Source organism: Pseudophryne corroboree, chromosome 2 (genome assembly GCF_028390025.1).
Source record: "Pseudophryne corroboree isolate aPseCor3 chromosome 2, aPseCor3.hap2, whole genome shotgun sequence".
NCBI lineage: Eukaryota > Metazoa > Chordata > Amphibia > Anura > Myobatrachidae > Pseudophryne > Pseudophryne corroboree.
In genome coordinates this window covers 839,121,524-839,145,849 of record NC_086445.1, presented here as the reverse complement: position 1 = coordinate 839,145,849, position 24,326 = coordinate 839,121,524, and the positions used below count along the sequence as shown (strand labels likewise).

The 24,326-nt window shown below is 45.4% G+C and overlaps 1 protein-coding gene across 5 annotated transcripts in view; it reads right to left on the bottom strand.

Annotated features, from left to right (window-relative positions):
• The window catches only part of CNKSR2 (connector enhancer of kinase suppressor of Ras 2), an 805,595-nt gene that overhangs the window by 615,033 nt on the left and 166,236 nt on the right, over positions 1 to 24,326 (bottom strand). For all 5 annotated transcript variants that reach the window (XM_063955759.1, XM_063955760.1, XM_063955761.1 and 2 more), the window contains exon 2: positions 8,465 to 8,628. In XM_063955759.1, the coding sequence (XP_063811829.1) occupies positions 8,465 to 8,628 (164 nt within the window). The remainder of the gene's footprint in view (positions 1 to 8,464; positions 8,629 to 24,326) is intronic.

The following is a 24,326-nucleotide window of genomic DNA, read 5'->3' as shown; positions in this document are numbered from 1 at the left end:
TGGAGAGGGGGAGAAGCAACACAAGTTGTCAGTGTCACACAATCTGGGGACATGAGGGGGGTAACAGAGGACCCGGGGAAAATCGGGGAGAAGGGGGGCCGCAGTATACCGAACCGATGCGGTGGTCTTGCGCTGTACGAGCCGTTGTGGGATGGGGGGGTGGCCGCGGCGGCTTCTTGGCGGCGGGCGGGCGGCAGCGACGGTATCTTCCCTCACCTTGGCTCAGTTTCTTTTCCTCCGCCCGGCGGCGAGAACTCACCAAACTTGCGCTGACGTCGACGGGCGGGTACAGATGCTCTCCTTTCTCTTTGCTGCCTGTGACGGAGGCTGTCAGCGCTGCACCCTCTCTCCATGGTGCTGATTTGTATGCTGGGACTGGGAGTCACTTGTGCCTGACTCCCTGAGGAGCTGTGTGGACTGTGGTCACGTACACTGCTCCTGCCGCCAATAGAAATCTATTTCAGACATTTTTTTCTTCTAGGCAGCAGTAGCAGGCCGCCCTCAGGTACCGCCGCCCATAGGCAGCTGCCTAAAGCTGCCTAGTGGAAGTGCCGGCCCTGGCTCTCCCCCTCTACACCCGCTACCAGCGATCCAGGGACTGTATGGAGAAGCTGTTGAGGCTGCTACTATGCAGAGGAAGGTGCAAAAATGCAGCTGAGCCCGCTCTCGTGTAGCTCCGCCCCCCATCATGGTGCCGGAGTTACTGCTGTATATTTATACTGGCCAAATTCTCCCTTTTTGTGCAACCTCACATAAAATAAGATTTTACTTACCGATAAATCTATTTCTCGTAGTCCGTAGTGGATGCTGGGGACTCCGTCAGGACCATGGGGATATAGCGGCTCCGCAGGAGACAGGGCACAATAATAAAAGCTTTAGGATCAGGTGGTGTGCACTGGCTCCTCCCCCTATGACCCTCCTCCAAGCCTCAGTTAGGATACTGTGCCCGGACGAGCGTGCATAATAAGGAAGGATATTGAATCCCGGGTAAGACTCATACCAGCCACACCAATCACACCGTACAACCTGTGATCTGAACCCAGTTAACAGTATGATAACAACGAAGGAGCCTCTGAAAAGATGGCTCACAACAAGAATAACCCGATTTTTGTAACAATAACTATGTACAAGTATTGCAGACAATCCGCACTTGGGATGGGCGCCCAGCATCCACTACGGACTACGAGAAATAGATTTATCGGTAAGTAAAATCTTATTTTCTCTGACGTCCTAGTGGATGCTGGGGACTCCGTCAGGACCATGGGGATTATACCAAAGCTCCCAAACGGGCGGGAGAGTGCGGATGACCCTGCAGCACCGAATGAGAGAACTCCATGTCCTCCTCAGCCAGGGTATCAAATTTGTAGAATTTTGCAAACGTGTTTTCCCCTGACCAAGTAACTGCTCGGCAAAGTTGTAAAGCCGAGACCCCTCGGGCAGTCGCCCAAGATGAGCCCCCTTCCTTTTGGAATGGGCTTTTACCGATTTTGGCTGTGGCAGGCCTGCCACAGAATGTGTAAACTGAATTGTATTACAAATCCAGCGAGCAATCGTCTGCTTAGAAGCAGGAGCACCCATCTTGTTGGGTGCATACAGGCTAAACAGCGAGTCAGATTTTCTGACTCCAGCCTTCCTGGAAACATTTTTCAGGGCCCTGACAACGTCAAGTAACTTGGAGTCCTCCAAGTCCCTAGTACCTGCAGGTACCACAATAGGTTGGTTCATGTGAAAAACGGAAAACACCTTAAGGAGAAATTGAGGACGAGTCCTCAATTCTGCCCTGTCAGAATGAAAAATTAAGTAAGGGCTTTATATATGATAAAGCCGCCAATTCTGACACACGCCTGGCTGAAGCCAGGGCTAATAGCATCGTCACCTTCCATGTGAGATATTTTAAGTCCACAGTGGTGAGTGGTTCAAACCAATGTGACTTTAGGAAACTCAAAACAACATTGAGATCCCAAGGTGCCACTGGGGCACAAAAGGAGGCTGTATATGCAGTACCCCTTTTACAAACATCTGAACGTCAGGCACTAAAGCCAGTTCTTTCTGGAAGAAATTCGACAGGGCCGAAATTTGAACCTTAATGGACCCTAATTTTAGGCCCATAGACAGTCCTGTTTTCAGGAAATGTAGGAAACGACCCAGTTGGAATTCCTCTGTAGGGGCCTTCTTGGCCCCACACCACGCAACATATCTTCGCCAAATGCGGTGAAAATGTTTTGCGGTTACATCCTTCCTGTCTTCGACCAGGGTAGGGATGACTTCATCTGGAATGCCCTTTCAGGATCCGGCGTTCAACCGCCATGCAGTCAAACGCGGCCGCGGTAAGTCTTGGAACAGACAAGGCCCCTGCTGGAGCAGGTCCTTTCTTAAAGGTAGAGGCCACGGTTCTTCCGTGAACATCTCTTGAAGTTTCGGGTACCAAGTCCTTCTTGGCCAATCCGGAACCACGAGTATCATTCTTACTCATCTCCCTCTTATGATTCTCAGTACTTTTTGTATGAGAGGCATAGGAGGGAACACATACTCTGACTGGTACATCCACAGTGTTACCAGAGCGTCCACCGCTATTGCCTGAGGGTCCCTTGACCTGGCGCAATATCTAGTTTTTTGTTCAGGCGGGACGCCATCATGTCCACCTTTGGTTTTTCACAACGGTTTACAATCATGTGGAAGACTTCCCGATGAAGTCCCCACTCTCCCGGGTGGAGGTCATGCCTGCTGAGGAAGTCTGCTTCCCAGTTTTCCACTCCCGGAATGAACACTGCTGAGAGTGTTATCACATGATTTTTCGCCCAGCGAAGAATCCTTGCAGTTTCTGCCATTTCCCTCCTGCTTCTTGTGCCGCCCTGTCTGTTTACGTGGGCGACTGCCGTGATGTTGTCCCACTGGATCAATACCGGCTGACCTTGAAGCAGAGGACTTGCTAAGCTTAGAGCATTGTAAATTGCCCTTAGCTCCAGTATATTTATGTGGAGAGAAGTCTCCAGACTCGATCACACTCTCTGGAAATTTTTTCCTTGTGTGACTGCTCCCCAGCCACTCAGGCTGGCATCCGTGGTCACCAGGACCAAGTCCTGAATGCCGAATCTGCGGCCCTTTCATAGATGAGCACTCTGCAGCCACCGCAGAAGAAACACCCTTGTCCTTGGAGACAAGGTTATCCGCTGATGCATCTGAAGATGCGATCCGGACCATTTTTCCAGCAGATCCCACGTAAAGGTTCTTGCGTGAAATCTACCGAATGGGATCGCTTTGTAAGAAACCACCATTTTTCACAGGATCCTTGTGCAATGATGCACTGATACTTTTCCTGGTTTTAGGAGGTTCCTGACAGCTCAGATAACTCCCTGGCTTTCTTCTCCGGGAGAAAACATCCTTTTCTGGACTGTGTCCAGAATCATCCCTAGGAACAGTAGACGTGTCGTCGGAAAAAACTGCGATTTTGGAATATTTAGAATCCACTCGTGCTGTCGTAGAACTACTTAAGATAGTGCTACTCCGACCTCCAACTGTTCTCTGGACCTTGCCCTTATCAGGAAAGCGTCCATATTTCTTTTAAGAAGAATCATCATTTCGGCCATTACCTTGGTAAAGACCCGGGGTGCCGTGGACAATCCAAACGGCAGCGTCTGAACTGATAGTGACAGTTCTGTACCACGAACCTGAGGTACCCTTGGTGAGAAGGGCAAATTTGGACATGTAGGTAAGCGTCCCTGATATCCAGTGACACCATATCGTCCCCTTCTTCCTGGTTCGCTATCACTGCTCTGAGTGACTCCATCTTGATTTGAACGCTTGTATGTAAGTGTTCAAATATTTCAGATCTCACCTAGCCGTCTGGCTTCAGTACCACAATATAGTGTGGAATAATACCCCTTCCCTTGTTGTAGAAGGGGTACTTTGATTATCACCTGCTGGGAATACAGCCTGTGAATTGTTCCCAATACTGCCTCCCTGTCGGAGGGAGACGTTGGTAAAGCAGACTTCAGGAACTTGTGAGGGGGAGACGTCTCGAATTTCCAATGTACACCTGGAATACTACGTGTAGGATCCAGGAGTCCACTTGTGAGTGAGCCCACTGCGTGCTGAAACTCTTGAGATGACCCCCTACCGCACCTGAGTCCGCTTGTACGGCCCCAGCGTCATGCTGCGGACTTGGCAGAAGCTGTGGAGGGCTTCTGTTCCTGGGAATGGGCTGCCTGCTGCAGTCTTCTTCCCTTTCCTCTACCCCTGGGCAGATATGACTGGCCCTTTTGCCCGCCTGCCCTTATGGGGACGAAAGGACTGAGACTGAAAAGACTGTGTCCTTTTCTGCTGAGATGTGACTTGGGGTAACAAAAGGTGGATTTTTCAGCTGTTGCCATGGCCACCAGGTCCGATGGACCGCCCCTTTATACGGCAATACTTCCATGTGCCGTCTGGAATCTGCATCACCTGACCACTGTCGTCTGGCAGATATGGACATCACATTTACTCTTGATGCCAGAATGCAAATATCCCTCTGCGCATCTCGCATATATAGAAATGCATCCTTAAAATGCTCTATAGTCAATAAAATCTTGTCCCTGTCAAGGGTATCAATATTTTCAGTCAGGAAATCCGACCAAGCCCCCTCAGCGCTGCACATCCAGGCTGAGGCGATTGCTGGTCGTAGTATAACACCAGTATATGTGTATATACTTTTAGGATATTTTTCAGCTTCCTATCAGCTGGCTCCTTGACTGCTGCCGTATCTGGAGACGGTAACGCCACTTGTTTTTATAAGCGTGTGAGCGCCTTATTCACCCTAAGGTGTGTTTCCCAACTCGCCCTAACTTCTGGCGGGAAAGGGTATACCGCCAATAATTTTCTATCGGAGGAAACCCACGTATCATCACACACTTCATTTAATTTATCTGATTCAGGAAAAACTACAAGTAGTTTATTCACACCCTACATAATACCCTTATTTGTGGTACTTGTAGTATCAGAAATATGTAACACCTCCTTCATTGCCCTTAACATGAAATGTGTGGCCCTAAAGGAAAATACGTTTGTTTCTTCACCGTCGACACTGGAGTCAGTGTCCGTGTCTGTGTTTGTGTCGACCGACTGAGGTAAATGGGCGTTTTTACAAGCCCCTGACGGTGTCTGAGACGCCTGGACAGGTACTAATTTGTTTGCCGGCCGTCTCATGTCGTCAACCGACCTTGCAGCGTGTTGACATTATCACGTAATTCCTAAATAAGCCATCCATTCCAGTGTCGACTCCCTAGAGAGTGACATCACCAATACAGGCAATTTGCTCCGCCTCCTCACCAACATCGTCCTCCTACATGTCGACACACATGTACCGACACACAGCACACACACAGGGAATGCTCTGACAGAGGACAGGACCCCACTAGCCCTTTGGGGAGACAGAGGGAGAGTTTGCCAGCACACACCAAAAACGCTATAATTATACAGGGACAACCCCTTATACAAGTGTTTTCCCTTATAGCATTTTTATATATGTAATCATATCACCAAATAAGTGCCCCCCCCCTCTCTGTTTTAACCCTGTTTCTGTAGTGCAGTGCAGGGGAGAGCCTGGGAGCCTTCCTCACAGCAGAGCTGAGCAGGAAAATGGCGCCGTGTGCTGAGGAGAATAGGCCCCGCCCCCTTTTCGGCGGGCTCTTCTCCCGGAGTTTGTGAGATCTGGCAGGGGTTAAATACATCCATATAGCCTCAAGGGCTATATGTGATGTATTTTAGCCATAAAAAGGTATTATACATTGCTGCCCAGGGCGCCCCCCCCCCAGCGCCCTGCACCCTCAGTGACAGTTGGTGACTGTTGGTGAAGTGTGCTGACAACAATGGCGCACAGCTGCAGTGCTGTGCGCTACCTTATGAAGACTGAAAGTCTTCTGCCGCCTGTTTCTGAACCTCTGGACCTCTTCAACTTCGGCATCTGCAAGGGGGGTCGGCGGCACGGCTCCGGGACGAACCCCAGGGTGAGACCTGTGTTCCGACTCCCTCTGGAGCTAATGGTGTCCAGTAGCCTAAGAAGCAAATCCATCCTGCACGCAGGTGAGTTTTCTTCTCTCCCCTAAGTCCCTCGTAGCAGTGAGCCTGTTGCCAGCAGGACTCACTGAAAATAAAAAACCTAACTTAAACTTTTATTCTAAGCAGCTCAGGAGAGCCACCTAGATTGCACCCTTCTCGTCGGGCACAAAAATCTAACTGAGGCTTGGAGGAGGGTCATAGGGGGAGGAGCCAGTGCACACCACCTGATCCTAAAGCTTTTATTATTGTGCCCTGTCTCCTGCGGAGCCGCTATATCCCCATGGTCCTGACGGAGTCCCCAGCATCCACTAGGACGTCAGAGAAATGCTTGGTTCAACAATATTAGCCAGTCTCACGCAGGGGCCCCACCTGCGCTTCAGCCGCACAGTAAATCGGGGGACCCCCCTAGCGGGGCCCCCAGTTGGTACCACCGATGATCACCTTCAGGCTGCGTTAGGGGTGTGCAGCATGCTGCGGCTGCAACAGCTAAGGCGCCATGCCCCGCTGATCAAACAGCCCCTCAGTGGTCCTGCAGCAGGGAAGCGGCTCTGCACCTCAAGAGGTCGGTGACCGTCGTCCCCCTAACTCCCACGGTGCAGGTATGCTGTTGCCCAAACAGCATACTGAAAGAAATAAAACGTTTTAAAAGAAATTGAAGAAAAACTCTGGAGCTTGCAGAGTGTGCATCCTCTCCTGAGGGCACTTTTTTCTAAACGGAGCTGTAGGAGGAGGCATAGAGGGGAGGAGCCAACACACCCAGTTGAAGAAATGTAAAGTGCACTAGTTCCTTTGGACCAGTCTATACCCATCGTACTAATCTGTTCCCCAATATCCTTTATGGATGCTAGAGAAAAGAAGAGGACCAAGGACAGAACCTTGGGGTACACCTACAGTTAGTTAGTGGAAGTGAGGGGGAGGTGGTGTCATGAGAGGAGACAGAGAATAAATGGTCAGAGAGGTAGGAAGACAGCCAAGAGAGGGCAGTATCACGCAGACCAATAATAATAATAATACAAAAATAAACATACAAATTTCTGTTATATATTCTTATTGCCAATAAAAAAATATACGTAAAAGAAGAAAAAAAGTCTTGATTCCCGGATTCCAAACGAAAACTGAATTTCCCAAAGTCCAAGATGGATCGCCGATCATCGAGGAACGGCAATAAGTTGTGCCGTTGGATCGGGGTACTGGGTTACGGTTGTATGGGGGCCTTAATAGTATGCGAGTTGAAGGCTAAATTTTAAAAAGGCAGAAACAACCTAGTTTTGCCTCCTAAAATATTGGCGCTTTATATATAACGGCTGAATCACCAAAATCTTAGGGCTGCCTCCAACTTGCAGCCTATTACATATATTCCAGGTTCAAAATCAGCCGTTAATAACCATATGACACTTTCATTCATTGAGAATATTACCTACTGTTTGATCTATTCACCATCAGGACTATGAAATCTTTGAGCGAGGCAAAGTGGAGTAGTTGCCCATAGCAACCAATCATCATCTGTCATTTCATATACAGTACTAAGATATGCTAGTGATAGGTAGACGCTGATGGTTGCTATATGCAACTTCTTTAATATATGCCTCTCGATGGTTTGATACATCTCCCTATTTATATAAAAATGGGGATAACAAGGATTGCCTATCACTGCTTATCAATAAAGTATTGCAAGAGTAGATAAATGATACTCCATGCCTTGGCAGTCTCAGGACATATGCACACGTGATCTAGTTAGCTAGTTCATATATGGGCAGTGGAACCTAAAGAGGCGTTTAGGTGGGTACACACTAGATGATGTGCTCGGTAAGTAACACTGCCTAGTGTGTCCCCATCCCAGGCTGGACAGCCCGACGTGGGTATACACACTGTGTGATATCGCACAGTGACGTCATGCTGCGGCCAGACGGAGTATTTAGCTTTGGACGATGAGTCCAAATTGAGATGTATGCACGGCCGAGATCGAAGGTCATTAACGACCAGTGGGGCCGCGCATCGCTCGTTGTTTACAGCGCACACACTAGTCGATATATTAAACAATGTCACTCAGGAAATGTCAAAATGAGCGACGTTGTTTACTATATTGACTAGTGTGTATGGGCCTTTACAGGATTTGCTTTCAGATCCACTGATAATAACAATATACATAATCAAAGAATTAGTTTAAAAAAAGTTTGTCAGGACAGACGGCAAGTGCAGTTGGATTACGACCATATATAAAAAGGTGAATTCGGGCATTATCAAACCATGACAAAGGGTCCCACAACAATTTGGGTCATTTGGAAAAAACAGACAAAGCTTTCAAAATGAAGGAACATGCAGTATCTGCGCATGGGCACCCGAATAAAGTGTCATGTTTTATGGTTACTTTACTGATATTGGGCTAGTCAGTGCATACGTGTACAAGTGTCTTCCCCATAACAGTACTTACCAATGCACACAGCAAGTCTACTGCTTCCAGAATTAGCTCCTGGTGTCCAATCCGTGTGACTCCCAGCTCCTCCAGCTCCTGGTGAGTAATCCGTAGTAACTGATCCCCAGCGATCTTTTCCCGCTCAAAGTTTTTGATATATTGTTGCAGACAGTCATCTAGACCTGATGGGAAACAATTACAACTTTATAGTCTGTGTAGCTTTTTATTTCTCGGTGCAAAGAGGTTTATTGCTTTCCACGTTGGGGAATCCAGATATTTAACTTTGATCCAAACAAGAACAAGGAGGACGCAAAAGGAAGAAACAGCTTCTACGCTGTATAAGAGAAAATCTTCAATCCAACTGTGTAACTGGTCTCAAAATCTACATTTAAAAGCTATGTAAAAATAAATCACACTTAAAATTGCAAATGATTTCATAATTAAAGTGTTCCGAGAGAATGTAATCACACTATACATCTGCATGTCAAGTAATATCAACACTGATACAGACAAAATTAAAAAAATTAACCAGATTGCTAATGAGGAATATATCAAAATGGTGCATAAGAATTTTTTTCTTCAAATGAATAAATCTACATAACGAAGTTACATAATTAAGTAAATTAAGGCTTGCTCGTGCCCACTGTTGCTTAGATCACTGTGACTGTGTCAGCAGCACTGGGGAGAGTTCTGCAGTGTGCCTTGAAACTGGTCCTGTTAACCTGGTCATTTGCCATACGCAGCCAGTAACAGTCAGCAGGAGCACGCTGAGCAGATTTGCTGGATGATGAAACTCAAGAAAATAAGAATATCAGCTTTTATTTAATAATAATCTTGCCAAAATTAATGGGGTCCATTCATAAGTTAGATATGGGGTAATTCCCTGTTCTGCTGATGCCTTGGTCATGGGATTGATGAATCCATCATGTCAGAAATCTTTGAATTGCAGATTTGGACCCAAAAAATTATCAGGCTCGGCAAGTCAGAGATTAATAACATGCAGTTTTTGCCAATTCACCGGCGGATCGCCGATTGGTGGATAAGAGCAGTGGTGTTAGGATGTGGAAGCAGCCCGTAGATGTATGGGCCCTATACATTTTGTGAGTGGAATTTTTCTTTAATTTCTTTTTCAAAATTTCTATTTTATTGGAGCCCAAACAGCAAAGAAATAATTATGCCTATGTAGTAGTTAACAGAACAAGTGGTTAAAAATGATTAAAAATCATACATTGAGTAAACACTGCAAAGACAAATAACTAATATAAATCTGTTTATGTCACACAGTCCAGGGGGCATATCCAAATGTCCGTCCGATTTCTCATGCTGAAATTAACATGCCCATAGCGCCCAATTTCTGATTAACTCAGCTATGCATGCTCCCGAATCATGTGCTATCCAATTAGAATTTTTTTTTTTACTGTAACTTCCATCTGCAATGTTAAAAACACCCTGTTCCATCCATACAGCACCCCCATATACCTGTCCTACATCTATTAACCCATTATTCTGCACTTTACAGACTAGCACACCAAAAAAAGCTGCTTTAAATCCTATTAAAAATTTCTATTGCCAAGTTTCTGCAGCTAATTGAAAGCCAAAAACATTGCGCCAGGCTGTGTTAATTGGATATGACCCCAGGTATGTTATATTAGAATAAGGCAGTTCTAAGACTTGACAACACCATAAGAGGCACCCATCTCTCAAGTTGTTCTTAGCTTATTGGCGGTATTCTCTACTCCTCCAAATGAAAGTGTGATGTTTGGCTGTGACTTCGTATCTACTGTAAGTACAGGATGTAAGTTGTGTGACTGGTGGTCAGGAGACCTCCGGTCACAATATCGACTCCTACATCCCTCTCCCTCACTATCCTGATGGTCAGCATGCCGACCAACAGGGACTATTCCCACTCATGGCTTTGTTGCACTCACCCCACCACCACCACCAGCCATCTAATTGCCGGGATCCCGACATCGGTATTGTGACTGGCGGTCTCCTGACTGCCGATCACACATACCCATCCCCAGTACTCTATCACACTCCCAGAGAAACAAGGACATTGACAAGCAGTAGCAGACAGCTACCCATGGAGCAGCTGCCTGACTACTTCTCCTGCATATCAGCAGCCAGCGCTTCATGTTGGGATGCCACAGGGGTATTATAAACCCCACAGGTATATTTATGTTTCTCACCTAGTGTTTTAGGCGCTCCCTAGCGACTGGCATCCATCTAGAAAACCATCTAGGTTTGCCTAATAGAAGTGATCTTTGAAAAGACACAGCTCCTTCCCTTTCGCAAAATGAATAAAGCACACTTGAACAAACTCATAATATGTAAACAACATTTATCATTAACAGATCTTGCAATGAATATATGACGAGATGCATAGATCAGACACTGGCCCTCATTCCGAGTTGTTCGCTTGTTATTTTCCTTCGCATCGGTGCGATTTTCCGCTAACTGCGCATGCACAATGTTCGCACTGCGGCTGCGCCAAGTAAATTTGCTAAGAAGTTTGGTATTTTACTCACGGCATTACAAGGTTTTTTCTTCGTTCTGCTGATCGTAGTGTGATTGACAGGAAGTGGGTGTTTCTGGGCGGAAACAGGCCGTTTTATGGGAGTGTGTGAAAAAACGCTGCCGTTTCTGGGAAAAACGCGGGAGTGGCTGGAGAAACGGGGGAGTGGCTGGGCGAACACTGGGTGTGTTTGTGACGTCAAACCATGAACGACAAGCACTGAACTGATCGCACTGGAAGAGTAAGTCTCGAGCTACTCAGAAACTGCAAAGAAAAATCTTTTCGCTATATTGCGAATACTTCGTTCGTAATTCTGCTAAGCTAAGATTCACTCCCAGAGGGCGGCGGCTTAGCATGTGCACTGCTGCGAAAAGCAGCTAGCGAGCGAACAACTCGGAATGAGGGCCACTATCCGTATTATCTGAATGATGATAATTGTTATCTAAAATTATAATTGTCACATAATAGAACATTTACAGCTCATAAAGACATAATGCAACCTAAAGATAAAGAATTTACTTACCTGGCTCTCCCCTAGCCAAGCCTCCTCTCACACCAAGGCTGAAAGCCAACGCCTTAGGGAGGGGGGAGCAGGGGGAAGAATTGAGATATTGAAACTTAGGACTGATTCTTTCTGCTCATACTGTACACCCATCATTGCCAGGATGTAAAGAAGTCCGAGTTTGGCGGACACGCGGGATGCTGGCTGAACTGGGACTTTTTTTTAAAGGGGCAATCATGTACAAGTCATGGTTTAGCCTTGTACATGATTGCCTCTTTAAAAAAAAATCCAAGTACCGCTGGCATCCTGCACGGCACCAAACTCGGACTTCATTACATCCCGGAACATCTATCTTTTATTTGATGTGACCTCAGTGGTGCAAGTATGCGGGTAGGCCCGGATACGGAGTACCCATAAGAATTTGTCAGCGAGTACGCAGTACCACCTGCCACACACTTTGCACCCCTGACCACCATTGCCACAATTATAATGCATCACAAAGCATCCTGGAGGCATTACTATATATTGTTATCAAATTGGGGGGATTACCATATGTATTTATTATATTGGAGGCATTACTATATATTTCTAGCCTTGCCCCAGAGTCCAAAGAATAGGGTCTGTGTTGTCCGCTAGTGTCATGTAGCCACTCCCACTAGTGACCTGTGGCCACGCCCCCCACAATACATGACTACGCCTATTTTTCGGCACTCAGTACCACTAAGAAAATATTTCTACTTGCACCACTGTGTGACCTAGAGTGATTTTTAGAGTGCCCGTAGCTGTCCACAGTGCATCGCCTAAGGGAAGGGGCACATTAGTAAACATCAATAAAGGAAGAAAAAAACCACATCCCTACACTTGTATATAATAAAATTCTTACTGTAAAGGCCGGTACTCACCAGCCGATGTGGGAGAGATGTGTGCTGAGCGAACCACTCAGCACACATCTCTCCCGCTGCTCAGCACAGCGTAATGTGTGCTGAGCGTGCGGGGGAAGATGGGGGGGCCGCTCATTTCACCCAGCGGGTGAAACGAGCGACCTGCTAGATTGGCCTGCACGGCAGGCCAATCTAGCACCAGCGATAGCGATGCGCGGGGCTTCGCATCGCTATCGCTGTGGGGACTACGCACGGAGCGATCCTGCTTAAAATCTAAGCAAGCTAGTCAGATTGCTTAGATTTTAAGTAGCGATCGCTCCGTGAGTTCCCCCCTTTAGAGTCACGTTTAGTAAGGCTGCTCCTACAAATTTTATTTTATAGTGTTATACAAGCCAAATAAAGAATCGCATATTAAACAACAAAACAAAACAAAAATAAATTAAATTATTGGAGTGGCCCCACTACCATGGACAAAAATACAATGCAATGGGAAATACTAGAATAAGAAGACTTTATAATGTACCAGACAGGAGAAACAGGCATATAAATCAAGATAGCCATACCTGCTTCCAGACCATATATCGGGATTTAAAATGCTCATTAATCACTATATAAATACATTACGTCCTAGATGCATTATGTTCTTGATTTTACAGATACCCGTACATGGAAATTATCTACTGTACACACTCAACACTCAACAACATGTTTTAAAAAAATAAACATTTCAGAAAAGCCAGAAATACTGCAAGTGCAAAGGTTTATAATTAGACATCTGCTAAATTATGGAAGTGTAAACTGTTTGTGTGAATAATAGAGTTATAAGTTCAATGTTTGAAGCACTGAACGAGGGTACCATGAATAACCACTGTAAATGCTCAATTGGTTCAGTGTAATCTTTACCTACAGTACTTAACCTTTTTTTTCTAATATTTTTTCTTCTTCACTATCACAGAGAAACGTTCATTTTATTTTATGTTTCAAAACATTGCCCTTCCAAGAATATCGCAGTACTGTATCTTCTCAAACCAACACATTTCCTCAATATAAAGTTATAGGAGTTTATGTGCTGATCAATTGCCATGCATATTTTATACTGTAGTTCACAAATATATTTGTTGTAGGTATATAAAAAGAAAACAAAATCATCCATATTTTATAGTGATAGCATTTAATTGTAGCACAAAATAACACATATGGAGAAAACTGTACTAACTACTAAATGATTCAAATATTTTACAAAGGATGCTGTACAAAAAAACAGATCCAACAAAATACTTGTTTTTATGTAGAAGACTGCTAGTAATAGTTTGCATGTTCCACAAAGAACGGGGCTAGATCAAAGGTGCCACTGTGAACAATAATACGTAACTCTAAGGTAGATGAAATCTGACTTTTTAGCGACAATTTTACATCATGTGTCCCTTGAAAATCTTCAAAACTTTGTGTTCTTAGTCAATGCCACAGATTCATATAAAAAGAAGAAAAAATAAATACAATGGGTGGTATTGTTTAGAACTAATAAAATAGTCCCATGAGTGTCCAGAAATGGAGCCCTAACATGATGCAATCCTTGATAGATAATAGGGATAGAATCTCGAAACCACTTTGCCACAACGGAAGACGTACCGAAACTCACATAAAGAATAATGAGAACATGTACATAACGGTATCTTTACACTTCACTCAAATATCATATGCAATAGGGGATGCATACCCAGCTCGCTTAGTGGTATAGTAAACTCCACATATCAAGGTTTCTTTTTACACGGTAAATCACGCTTCTCTATATTGAAGGCTTTCATTTCTTCATAAAACTCCAGATTGCCAAACTGTCAATTTTTAATATTTTGAACAGTCTTTGACAAACCTGTTCCAATGTATTATATTCTGGAAATGTTTGGGTCAGATGGATGTGACAAACAAGGGATGAAATTCCGGACTTACACCCCAAGATAACAAATCCTGCATGCCTTTGGAATGATAGTCAAGTGCTCACACAACTGTATAAATAATAGCTAAAAAAGCTCACTGTCTGTCAGCACCAACGCCGTTTCGACCCTCCTGGGTCTTTTTCAAGGTGTGTTGATTTTATTTTATGTTTCAAAACATTGCCCTTCCAAGAATATTGCAGTACTGTATCTTCTCAAACCAACACATTTCCTCAACATAAAGTTATAGGAGTTTATGTGCTGATCAATTGCCATGCATATTTTATAATGTAGTTCACACATATATATTTGTTGCAGGTATATAAAAAGAAAACAAAATCATCCATATTTTATAGTGATAGCATTTAATTGTAGCACAAAATAACACATATGGAGAAAACTGTACTTACTACTAAATGAGTCAAATATTTTACAAAGGATGCTGTACAAAAAAACAGATCCAACAAAATACTTGTTTTTATGTAGAAGACTGCTAGTAATAGTTTGCTAGCTGAATACCCGTGCTTCGCTACAGAATTTAAAGAATGCCAATCTTTGTCAGGCCGTACCTCTGGGCTTCCCCGGATTGATGCTGTCAAAATGCTGGTGCTGAGGAGGATAATCCGCCTCCTTCTCTGCCCCGTCCCGCCTCTGATGCTGCCCTGCTCAGTGCTGTAAATGCTGGGACGATATGCCAAGCTCCGCCCGCTGTATTTTAAATATGATAGGTTAGCAGGCTGACTCTAAGTCAAAGGGCCCTAGGTCTCCTTGCTTAGCTTTGACACTAAAGTATGCCCCTGCCCCTACCCAGTGGCGAAGCTAGACATTTCCTATGGGGGGGGGAGGCGGTTTCAAAATTAAACCTAACATCTCCCCTCGCTGTTTATTTCTCCTTACCCCGCCAGCCCTGACTCCTCCCATTTAATATATATGTGGGTGTGGGGTGTGGGGTGTGTGTGTGTGTGTGTATATATATATATATATATATATATATACATACATACATACATACACACACACACATATACAGTGTAGAAGATACAGGTGGCACTCACAGGGCTCGCTGTAGTGGAATTATGTGAAGGCGTCAAACACAATAATATTTGGTCAACGTTTCAGTTTTATTTCTTAAAAACTAGCTGTAGACAGTAAGAGAGTACGTTAATAATTAAAAAACACATAACAGAAAGCCCCATACAGTATATGCCGGCCTATTACCCCAGTTACTCCAGCTTCCTGATGTCACCTCCAGGATGAGTCAGATATTAACGGACTCCTGAATGAGAACAAATGACACATGTATATGTCTAGCGTGCGCGTATTACTGGGGGTGGTGGGGACTAAGAGCATCGCTGCACAGTAAAGAAGTGGAGCAGCACCAACACCGGGATATAACTCACCCTGCACCCGCAGCATCTTTTGATTTGCTCACTGCCTCAAATCCGATGCTCAGTGACAGCCTGGCCCGGGAGAGCAGCCGGTCTCTGCTATTGTCTCCAAGCACAGCTTATCATGCACCCACCATGCCGCAGCCACTCACACTGCACCTGGCCCACATAGAGGCCTAGAACGCATATAGGAAGCAGCCTGACACAACTCAGACAGAAGCTGCCAACAGCCAATCAGAGACAGCGGCGGCCTTACAGCGATGACTGGCCGGTGCGGCAGCATGGGTAAGTAGGCATGGCTGTCACAGTGTGTTAGGGGGGGCGTTCCCCTACCCATGTGTGCTTCTGCTCCTACCCGTGTGTGCATCTGCTCCTACACATATGCCTATGCCCCTACCCGTCTGTGCCTCTGCCCCGATCTGTGTGTACCTCTGCCCCTACCCGTGTGTGCCTCTGCCCCTACCCGTGTGTGCCACTATCCTTACCTGTGGATGCCTCTGCCCCTACACGTGGGTGCCTCTGCCCCTACACGTGGGTGCCTCTGCCCCTACACGTGGGTGCCTCTGCCCCTACACGTGGGTGCCTCTGCCCCTACACGTGGGTGCCTCTGCCCCTACACGTGGGTGCCTCTGCCCCTACACGTGGGTGCCTCTGCCCCTACACGTGGGTGCCTCTGCCCCTACACGTGGGTGCCTCTTTGTAAATTGCTCCAGCCATTCCAGAGTTATGGCAAAAACTAAGGATTTTTACATATCACCCCCTTCCCACCCCCACCCCTAGAGGTGCTAGGGGTGTCTTACCCCCCACAGTATTTTTTTTTCCAGATTGTAAGTCATATGTGTACCAAGTTTGGTGTTAATTGGTCCAGGCATTCCCGAGTTATGCTGAAAACTATGGATTTTTACATGTCACCCCCTTCCCACCCCGACCACTAGGGGTGCTAGGGTTGTTTTACCCCACAGTATTTTTTTCCAGATAGTAAGTCATATGTGTACCAAGTTTGGTGTAAATTGCTCCAGGCATTCCAGAGTTATGCTGGAACATACACACACACACACACACACACACACACACACACACACACACACACACACACACATCCATAGATAGATAGATAGATAGATAGATAGATAAGGAATCCCTGCACTCTCACAGTATTAAAGTCAACTGCCGTGGTGTCTATCAGAGTCCAGCCCCTACAGAGGCCGGGCCCATAGTACAATACAGAAATCCCACTTTCGTGGGAAAAGATAGCACTCTCCAGACTTAATATCAAATAAAGCAAAAAGGTAAATTTAATGCAAAGGTAATCTCACAGTTCATATGAAGTTTCAAAGCGATTTCCAGCGATTTCCAACGTTTCGGTCCCTAGCGGGGCCTTTATCAAGGAATACACAGACAGTCAGCAATGTCAACGATACAGCATAAAGTCAGCTTTGCAGGAGAACTGGAGACGGTCTCCAGTTCTCCTGCAAAGCTGACTTTATGCTGCATCGTTGACATTGCTGACTGTCTGTGTATTCCTTGAAAAAGGCCCCGCTAGGGACCGAAACGTTGGAAATCGCTGGAAATCGCTTTGAAACTTCATATGAACTGTGAGATTACCTTTGCATTAAATTTACCTTTTTGCTTTATTTGATATTAAGTCTGGAGAGTGCTATCTTTTCCCACGAAAGTGGGATTTCCTGTATTAGATAGATAGATAGATAGATAGATAGATATAGATATATATAGATAGATATAGATATAGAAGAATTTTAGCAGTGGGAAAAAATACATCTAAACTACCGTCTAATAATAGTTTTCCATACACTATAGCTTTACTTATATATTGGTGCAATATTACATAGCTTTTAATATACTTTACTTTTTTTAATAATTAATATAAATGTATGTATGCAGTGGAGAATGGAAACCAAGCTATGGAATGTAAATTTACCTACAGTAAAAAAGTTAGGTTTAGGGATGGATTCAATTAGCTGCGTGTTTGTAGCGGTGCACTAGGCTATTCAACTGCAGTACACGATAAGTCCACATGCTGCACTTAACGCAAATTGATGTTTGCCCCCACCTGAGGCTGCTGCGAACATGTTAACCCGTAGCTAGAGATATCTATGGGTTAATGCGCATTAGCAAAGGACTTACCAAGCGAGCAACAGAGCTTGTAATTGAATAGCTCCAGACCTTAAAGTCCGAGCTTATAAACCCACTGTACAGTAAGTATTATGGATAACTGAATCCAGCCCTTAAAGCATTCTTCTGTGAATCTGATATTTGTCATATATACTGTATAATGCACATTAATCTAATAACAATTTTTGTTGTTATGAGAAGAGTAGAAAGGGGTGATGGATATAATTTTGGCTTTGTGCATGCTTTGGACAGCTGTGGGTGTAGTTATGGCATAGGCTTTTCTATAATGGGTTCACCCATCTAGTATACTTACCCTTCTGGTGTCCAGCGGCGGTGACCCTGCAATGCGTGCACAAATCACTCGGAAAATGGCCACGGCATTATGCCAGAGTCTACTAGCTGCAGGAGAGGAGGAGAACCGCAACAGAGACTGCACGCGGGTCTCCTCCTCTCTTAAAACGCCCCTCACTTAGGGTACAGCTACCTTTTTGTATGACCTTTGTTGTCACTTTTTTTTCAAACATGAATATTATGAAGTAGACAAAGGTCAGAATAAAAATTACAAATATGACAAGCAACCACTCGCTCCCAAAAGCTGGAAAACGGACAAAAACAATTGTTTGAATAATTTGGTTAAATCAAAACGGATTTAACCAATTTGTCTGAAGGACCATTGCCTGTTTTCCAGCGTTTGGGAGCAAATGGTTGATTGTCATTTGCTCCCATACATATTTTTGTTCCCACCAGACAGAATGGACAGATAAATCTTGAGGAGTGTACCCAGCTTTAGACTTATTTTACTCCCGTAAAAGTACCCTTATATAATTGCAAAGAGGTAGTGAACAAGACACACCTCTCAACCTTCTAATCCGATTGGCATTGTTCTGTCCTACATCATAAAAGGTGGCTGCTATTACGGCAGCTCTACCCAGCTTCTAGGGGCCGCAGCCAATGCTGTCTCAAGAAGCTGGCTCATTGTTTTATGTGCATACCCATGGGCATGGGATATTGCATGCGCACATGGCAGTCCCCTGCAAGAAGAATGCACCAATACAAAAGAGAGGTGAATTAGGAGAGAATGTCATAAACATTCCACAACTAAATAGAACATCACTTCTGTAGGCGGAATTACTGTATTATAGCAACCATTTACAGACTAGTACAGATACACCTTGAGAATGTAAAGTAGGAGTGGCATGAACTGTCCAACCAAATCTGGGCTTTTTAAATGGGTTACCGTTTTTTTTCACCCTCTACCTTAGTTTGTAAAACGCCTTTCAGATTACCAAAACCAGCTCACTCCGGATGCAACCAGGCTGAGACCACTTAAAGACTGACGGCTGGACCCAGCTTATTGCCAGGTTGGTGACGTCACCGTACACAGGTGCAGTGCCAGCACTTGGAGATGAAATAATCTCCAAGTGCCGGCTTTTCCTATGCTGTGACAGGTCCCAGGTCGCATCGACACGGATTAGCCCGTTTACACTACACCACGCCCCGGGATTTTTATAGGACCCTTTCACACTAAGAAAAATGCAGAGTTGTTGCGCGTTCATGTGCAGTAACCTGAGATATATCTGCTAGTCTGAAAGGGGTATTATAAACCTAATAAGACTATGGGGTATATGTCATAACCTGCAAATTGAAGGCAGAAAGAGAGCATAGTCTTTTTCTGCTGTAAACCTAGTGGTGAAATCACCGACATCTAGCAGGTTATTACATATACCTCTATATCTGTATTTTATTTTTTACTTTGAGTCCGTACAAAAGACCTAATTTGGTTAATTAGTCCCTTAACATTCTAAGAGAGTGCAGAAAGATCTGTGTATACCAAACACGTGCTTGTTATTTATATTATAAGCGTGTAACATAAAATATTAAAGCAAATAAAAAATAAAAAAAAGTCTCATAAACCCCAGACTGTTATTGTTAGCACCCATGCATAACAGGCAACATCCTTGTACATATTAAATAGTAAGAACAAAAATTTCCAGATTAGCATGCAAAACTATAACACATAGAAAACAGAATGAAGTAAAAATACCGGCTGATGGGATCCCAGTGTTCAGGAGACCGACGCCGGAATCCTGACAACCGATGAGATACAATCCGGACCTCTGCCGAGTATTCCCATATTGGTTTGGTGGGTCCACGCCATGAACAGAGTGGGAATATAACCCGTGGCGAGCGAAGCGTGTCGAGCACAGCGAGACTGCAAGGGGACTCGCTGCCGGTATTCCGACAGACAGGATGCCGCTGTCGGTATACTGACAGCTGCCATCCCGTCTGTCGGTAAAACATATTGCTTACTAAAAAACTACAAACTAATATACAGTTCACATAACATTGTACTCACAGTACGTTAGACCTGAAACACTAACAAATAATTCTTCAGCCTATCACAGCACTGAATGCATCAGGGTTGAACCCAACCAAAACAAGAACGTGAACCCTATTCTAGAATAGAAAGATAACATCCCTCGACTCAGAGTATCCAATAAAACCAGGGGGTAATAGAAGGAGATGGGGTAAACTTTGGTTTTATCCCTGATTGACAGGCTGCGGCTGTTCGGTGGCGAGGGCAGGGAGCACATTTACTAATGCTGGGTGTCTTTTTGTGCAAATTTTTCCCTGAAAATAAGAATTTACTTACCGATATTCTATTTCTCGGAGTCCGTAGTGGATGCTGGGGTTCCTGAAAGGACCATGGGGAATAGCGGCTCCGCAGGAGACAGGGCACAAAAAGTAAAGCTTTAGGATCAGGTGGTGTGCACTGGCTCCTCCCCCTATGACCCTCCTCCAAGCCTCAGTTAGGTACTGTGCCCGGACGAGCGTACACAATAAGGAAGGATTTATGAATCCCGGGTAAGACTCATACCAGCCACACCAATCACACTGTACAACCTGTGATCTGAACCCAGTTAACAGTATGATAACAGCGGAGCCTCTGAAAAGATGGCTCACAACAATAATAACCCGATTTTTGTAACTATGTACAAGTAATGCAGATAATCCGCACTTGGGATGGGCGCCCAGCATCCACTACGGACTCCGAGAAATAGAATTATCGGTAAGTAAATTCTTATTTTCTCTATCGTCCTAGTGGATGCTGGGGTTCCTGAAAGGACCATGGGGATTATACCAAAGCTCCCAAACGGGCGGGAGAGTGCGGATGACTCTGCAGCACCGAATGAGAGAACTCTAGGTCCTCCTTAGCCAGGGTATCAAATTTGTAGGATTTTACAAACGTGTTTGCCCCTGACTAAATAGCCGCTCGGCAAAGTTGTAAAGCCGAGACCCCTCGGGCAGCCGCCCAAGATGAGCCCACCTTCCTTGTGGAATGGGCATTTACATATTTTGGCTGTGGCAGGCCTGCCACAGAATGTGCAAGCTGAATTGTATTACACATCCAACTAGCAAAAGTCTGCTTAAAAGCAAGAGCACCCAGTTTGTTGGGTGCATACAGGATAACAGCAAGTCAGTTTTCCTGACTCCAGCCGTCCTGGAACCTATATTTTCAGGGCCCTGACCACATCTAGCAACTTGGAGTCCTCCAAGTCCCTAGTAGGCGCAAGACACCACAATAAGCTGGTTCAGGTGAAACACTGACACCACCTTAGGGAGAGAACTGGGGACGAGTCCGCAGCTCTGCCCTGTCCGAATGGACAAACAGATATGGGCTTTTTTGAGAAAAAAACCACCAATTTGACACTCGCCTGGTCCAGGCCAGGTCCAAGAGCATGTTCACTTTTCATGTGAGATGCTTCAAATCCACAGATTTGACTGGTTTTAAACCAATGTGTTTTGAGGAATCCCAGAACTACGTTGAGATCCCACAGTGCCACTGGAGGCACAAAAGGGGGTTGTATATGCAATACTCCCTTGACAAACTTCTGGACTTCAGGAACTGAAGCCAATTCTTTCTGGAAGAAAAATCGACAGGGCCGAAATTTGAACCTTAATGGACCCCAATTTGAGGCCCATAGACACTCCTGTTTGCAAGAAATGCAGGAATCGACTGAGTTGAAATTTCTTCGTGGGGCCTTCCTGGCCTCACACCACGCAACATATTTTCGCCACATGTGGTGATAATGTTGTGCGGTCACCTCCTTTCTGGCTTTGACCAGGGTAGGAATGACCTCTTCCTGAATGCCTTTTCCCTTAGGATCCGGCGTTCCACCGCCATGCCGTCAAACGCAGCTGCGGTAAGTCTTGGAACAGACATGGTACTTGCTGAAACAAGTCCCTTCTTAGCGGCAGAGGCCATAAGTCCTCTGTGAGCATCTCTTGAAGTTCCGGGTACCAAGTCCTTCTTGGCCAATCCGGAGCCATGATTATAGTTCTTACTCCTCTACGTCTTATAATTCTCAGTACCTTAGGTATGAAAAGCAGAGGATGGAACACATACACCGACTGGTACACCCTCGGTGTTACCAGAACGTCCACAGCTATTGCCTGAGGGTCTCTTAACCTGGCGCAATACCTGTCCCGTTTTTTGTTCAGACGGGACGCCATCATGTCCACCTTTGGTAATTCCCAACGGTTTACAATTATGTGGAAAACTTCCCCATGAAGTTCCCACTCTGCCGGGTGGAGGTCGTGCCTACTGAGGAAGTCTGCTTCCCAGTTTCCATTCCCGGAATGAAACACTGCTGACAGTGCTATCACATGATTTTCCGCCCAGCGAAAAGTCCTTGCAGTTTTTGCCACTGCCCTCCTGCTTCTTGTGCCGCCCTGTCTATTTACGTGGGCGACAGCCGTGATGTTTTATCCCACTGGATCAATACCGGCTGACCTTGAAGCAGAGGTCTTGCTAAGCTTAGAGCATTATAAATTTACCCTTAGCTATATTTATGTGGAGAAAAATCTCCAGACTTGATCACACTCCCTGTAAATTTTTTCCTTGTGTGACTGCTCCCCAGCCTCTCGGGCTGGCCTCCGTGGTCACCAACATCCAAAACTGAATGCCGAATCTGCGGCCCTCTAGAAGATGAGCACTCTGTAACCACCACAGGAGAGACACCCTTGTCCTTGGATATAGGGTTATCCGCTGATGCATCTGAAGATGCGATCCGGACCATTTGTCCAGCAGATCCCACTGAAAAGTTCTTGCATGAAATCTGCCGACTGGAATTGCTTCGAAGGAAGTCACCATTTTTTTACCATGGCCCTTGTGCAATGATGCACTGATTTTAGGAGGTTCCTGACTAGCTCGGATAACTCCCTGGCTTTCTCTTCCGGGAGAAACACCTTTTTCTGGACTGTGTCCAGAATCATCCCTAAGCACAGGAGACTTGTTGTCGGGATCAGCTGCGATTTTGGAATATTTAGAATCCACCCCTGCTGTTGTAACAGTATCCGAGATAGTGCTACTCCGACCTCCAACTGTTCCCTGGACTTTGCCCTTATCAGGAGATCGTCCAAGTAAGGGATAATTAAGACGCCTTTTCTTCGAAGAAGAACCATCATTTCGGCCATTACCTTGGTAAAGACCCGGGGTGCCGTAGACAATCCAAACGGCAGCGTCTGAAACTGATAGTGACAGTTCTGTACCACGAACCTGAGGTACCCTTAGTGATAAGGGCAAATTTGGGACATGGAGGTAAGCATCCCTGATGTCTCGGGACACCAGATAGTCCCCTTCTTCCCGGTTCGTTATCACTGCTCTGAGTGACTCCATCTTGATTTGAACCTTTGTAAGTGTTCAAATTTTTTTAGATTTAGAATAGGTCTCACCTAGCCTTCTGGCTTCAGTACCACAATATAGTGTGGAATAATACCCCCTTTTCTTGTTGTAGGAGGGGTAATTTAATTATCACCTGCTGGGAATACAGCTCGTGAATTTTTTCCCATACTGCCTCCTTGTCGGAGGGAGACCTTGGTAAAGCAGACTTCAGGAGCCTGCGCAGGGGAAACGTCTCGACATTCCAAACTGTACCCCTGGGATACTACTTGTAGGATCCAGGGGTCCTGTACGGTCTCAGCGTCATGCTGAGAGCTTGTCAGAAGCGGTGGAACGCTTCTGTTCCTGGGAATGGGCTGCCTGCTGCAGTCTTCTTCCCTTTCCTCTATCCCTGGGCAGATATGACTCTTATAGGGACGAAAGGACTGAAGCTGAAAAGACGGTGTCTTTTTCTGCAGAGATGTGACTTAGGGTAAAAACGGTGGATTTTCCAGCAGTTGCCGTGGCCACCAGGTCCGATGGACCGACCCCAAATAACTCCTCTTCCTTTATACGGCAATACACCTTTGTGCCGTTTGGAATCTGCATCACCTAACCACTGTCGTGTCCATAAACATCTTCTGGCAGATATGGACATCGCACTTACTCTTGATGCCAGAGTGCAAATATCCCTCTGTGCATCTCGCATATATAGAAATACATCCTTTAAATGCTCTATAGTCAATAAAATACTGTCCCTGTCAAGGGTATCAATATTTTTAGTCAGGGAATCCGACCAAGCCACCCCAGCTCTGCACATCCAGGCTGAGGCGATCGCTGGTCGCAGTATAACACCAGTATGTGTGTA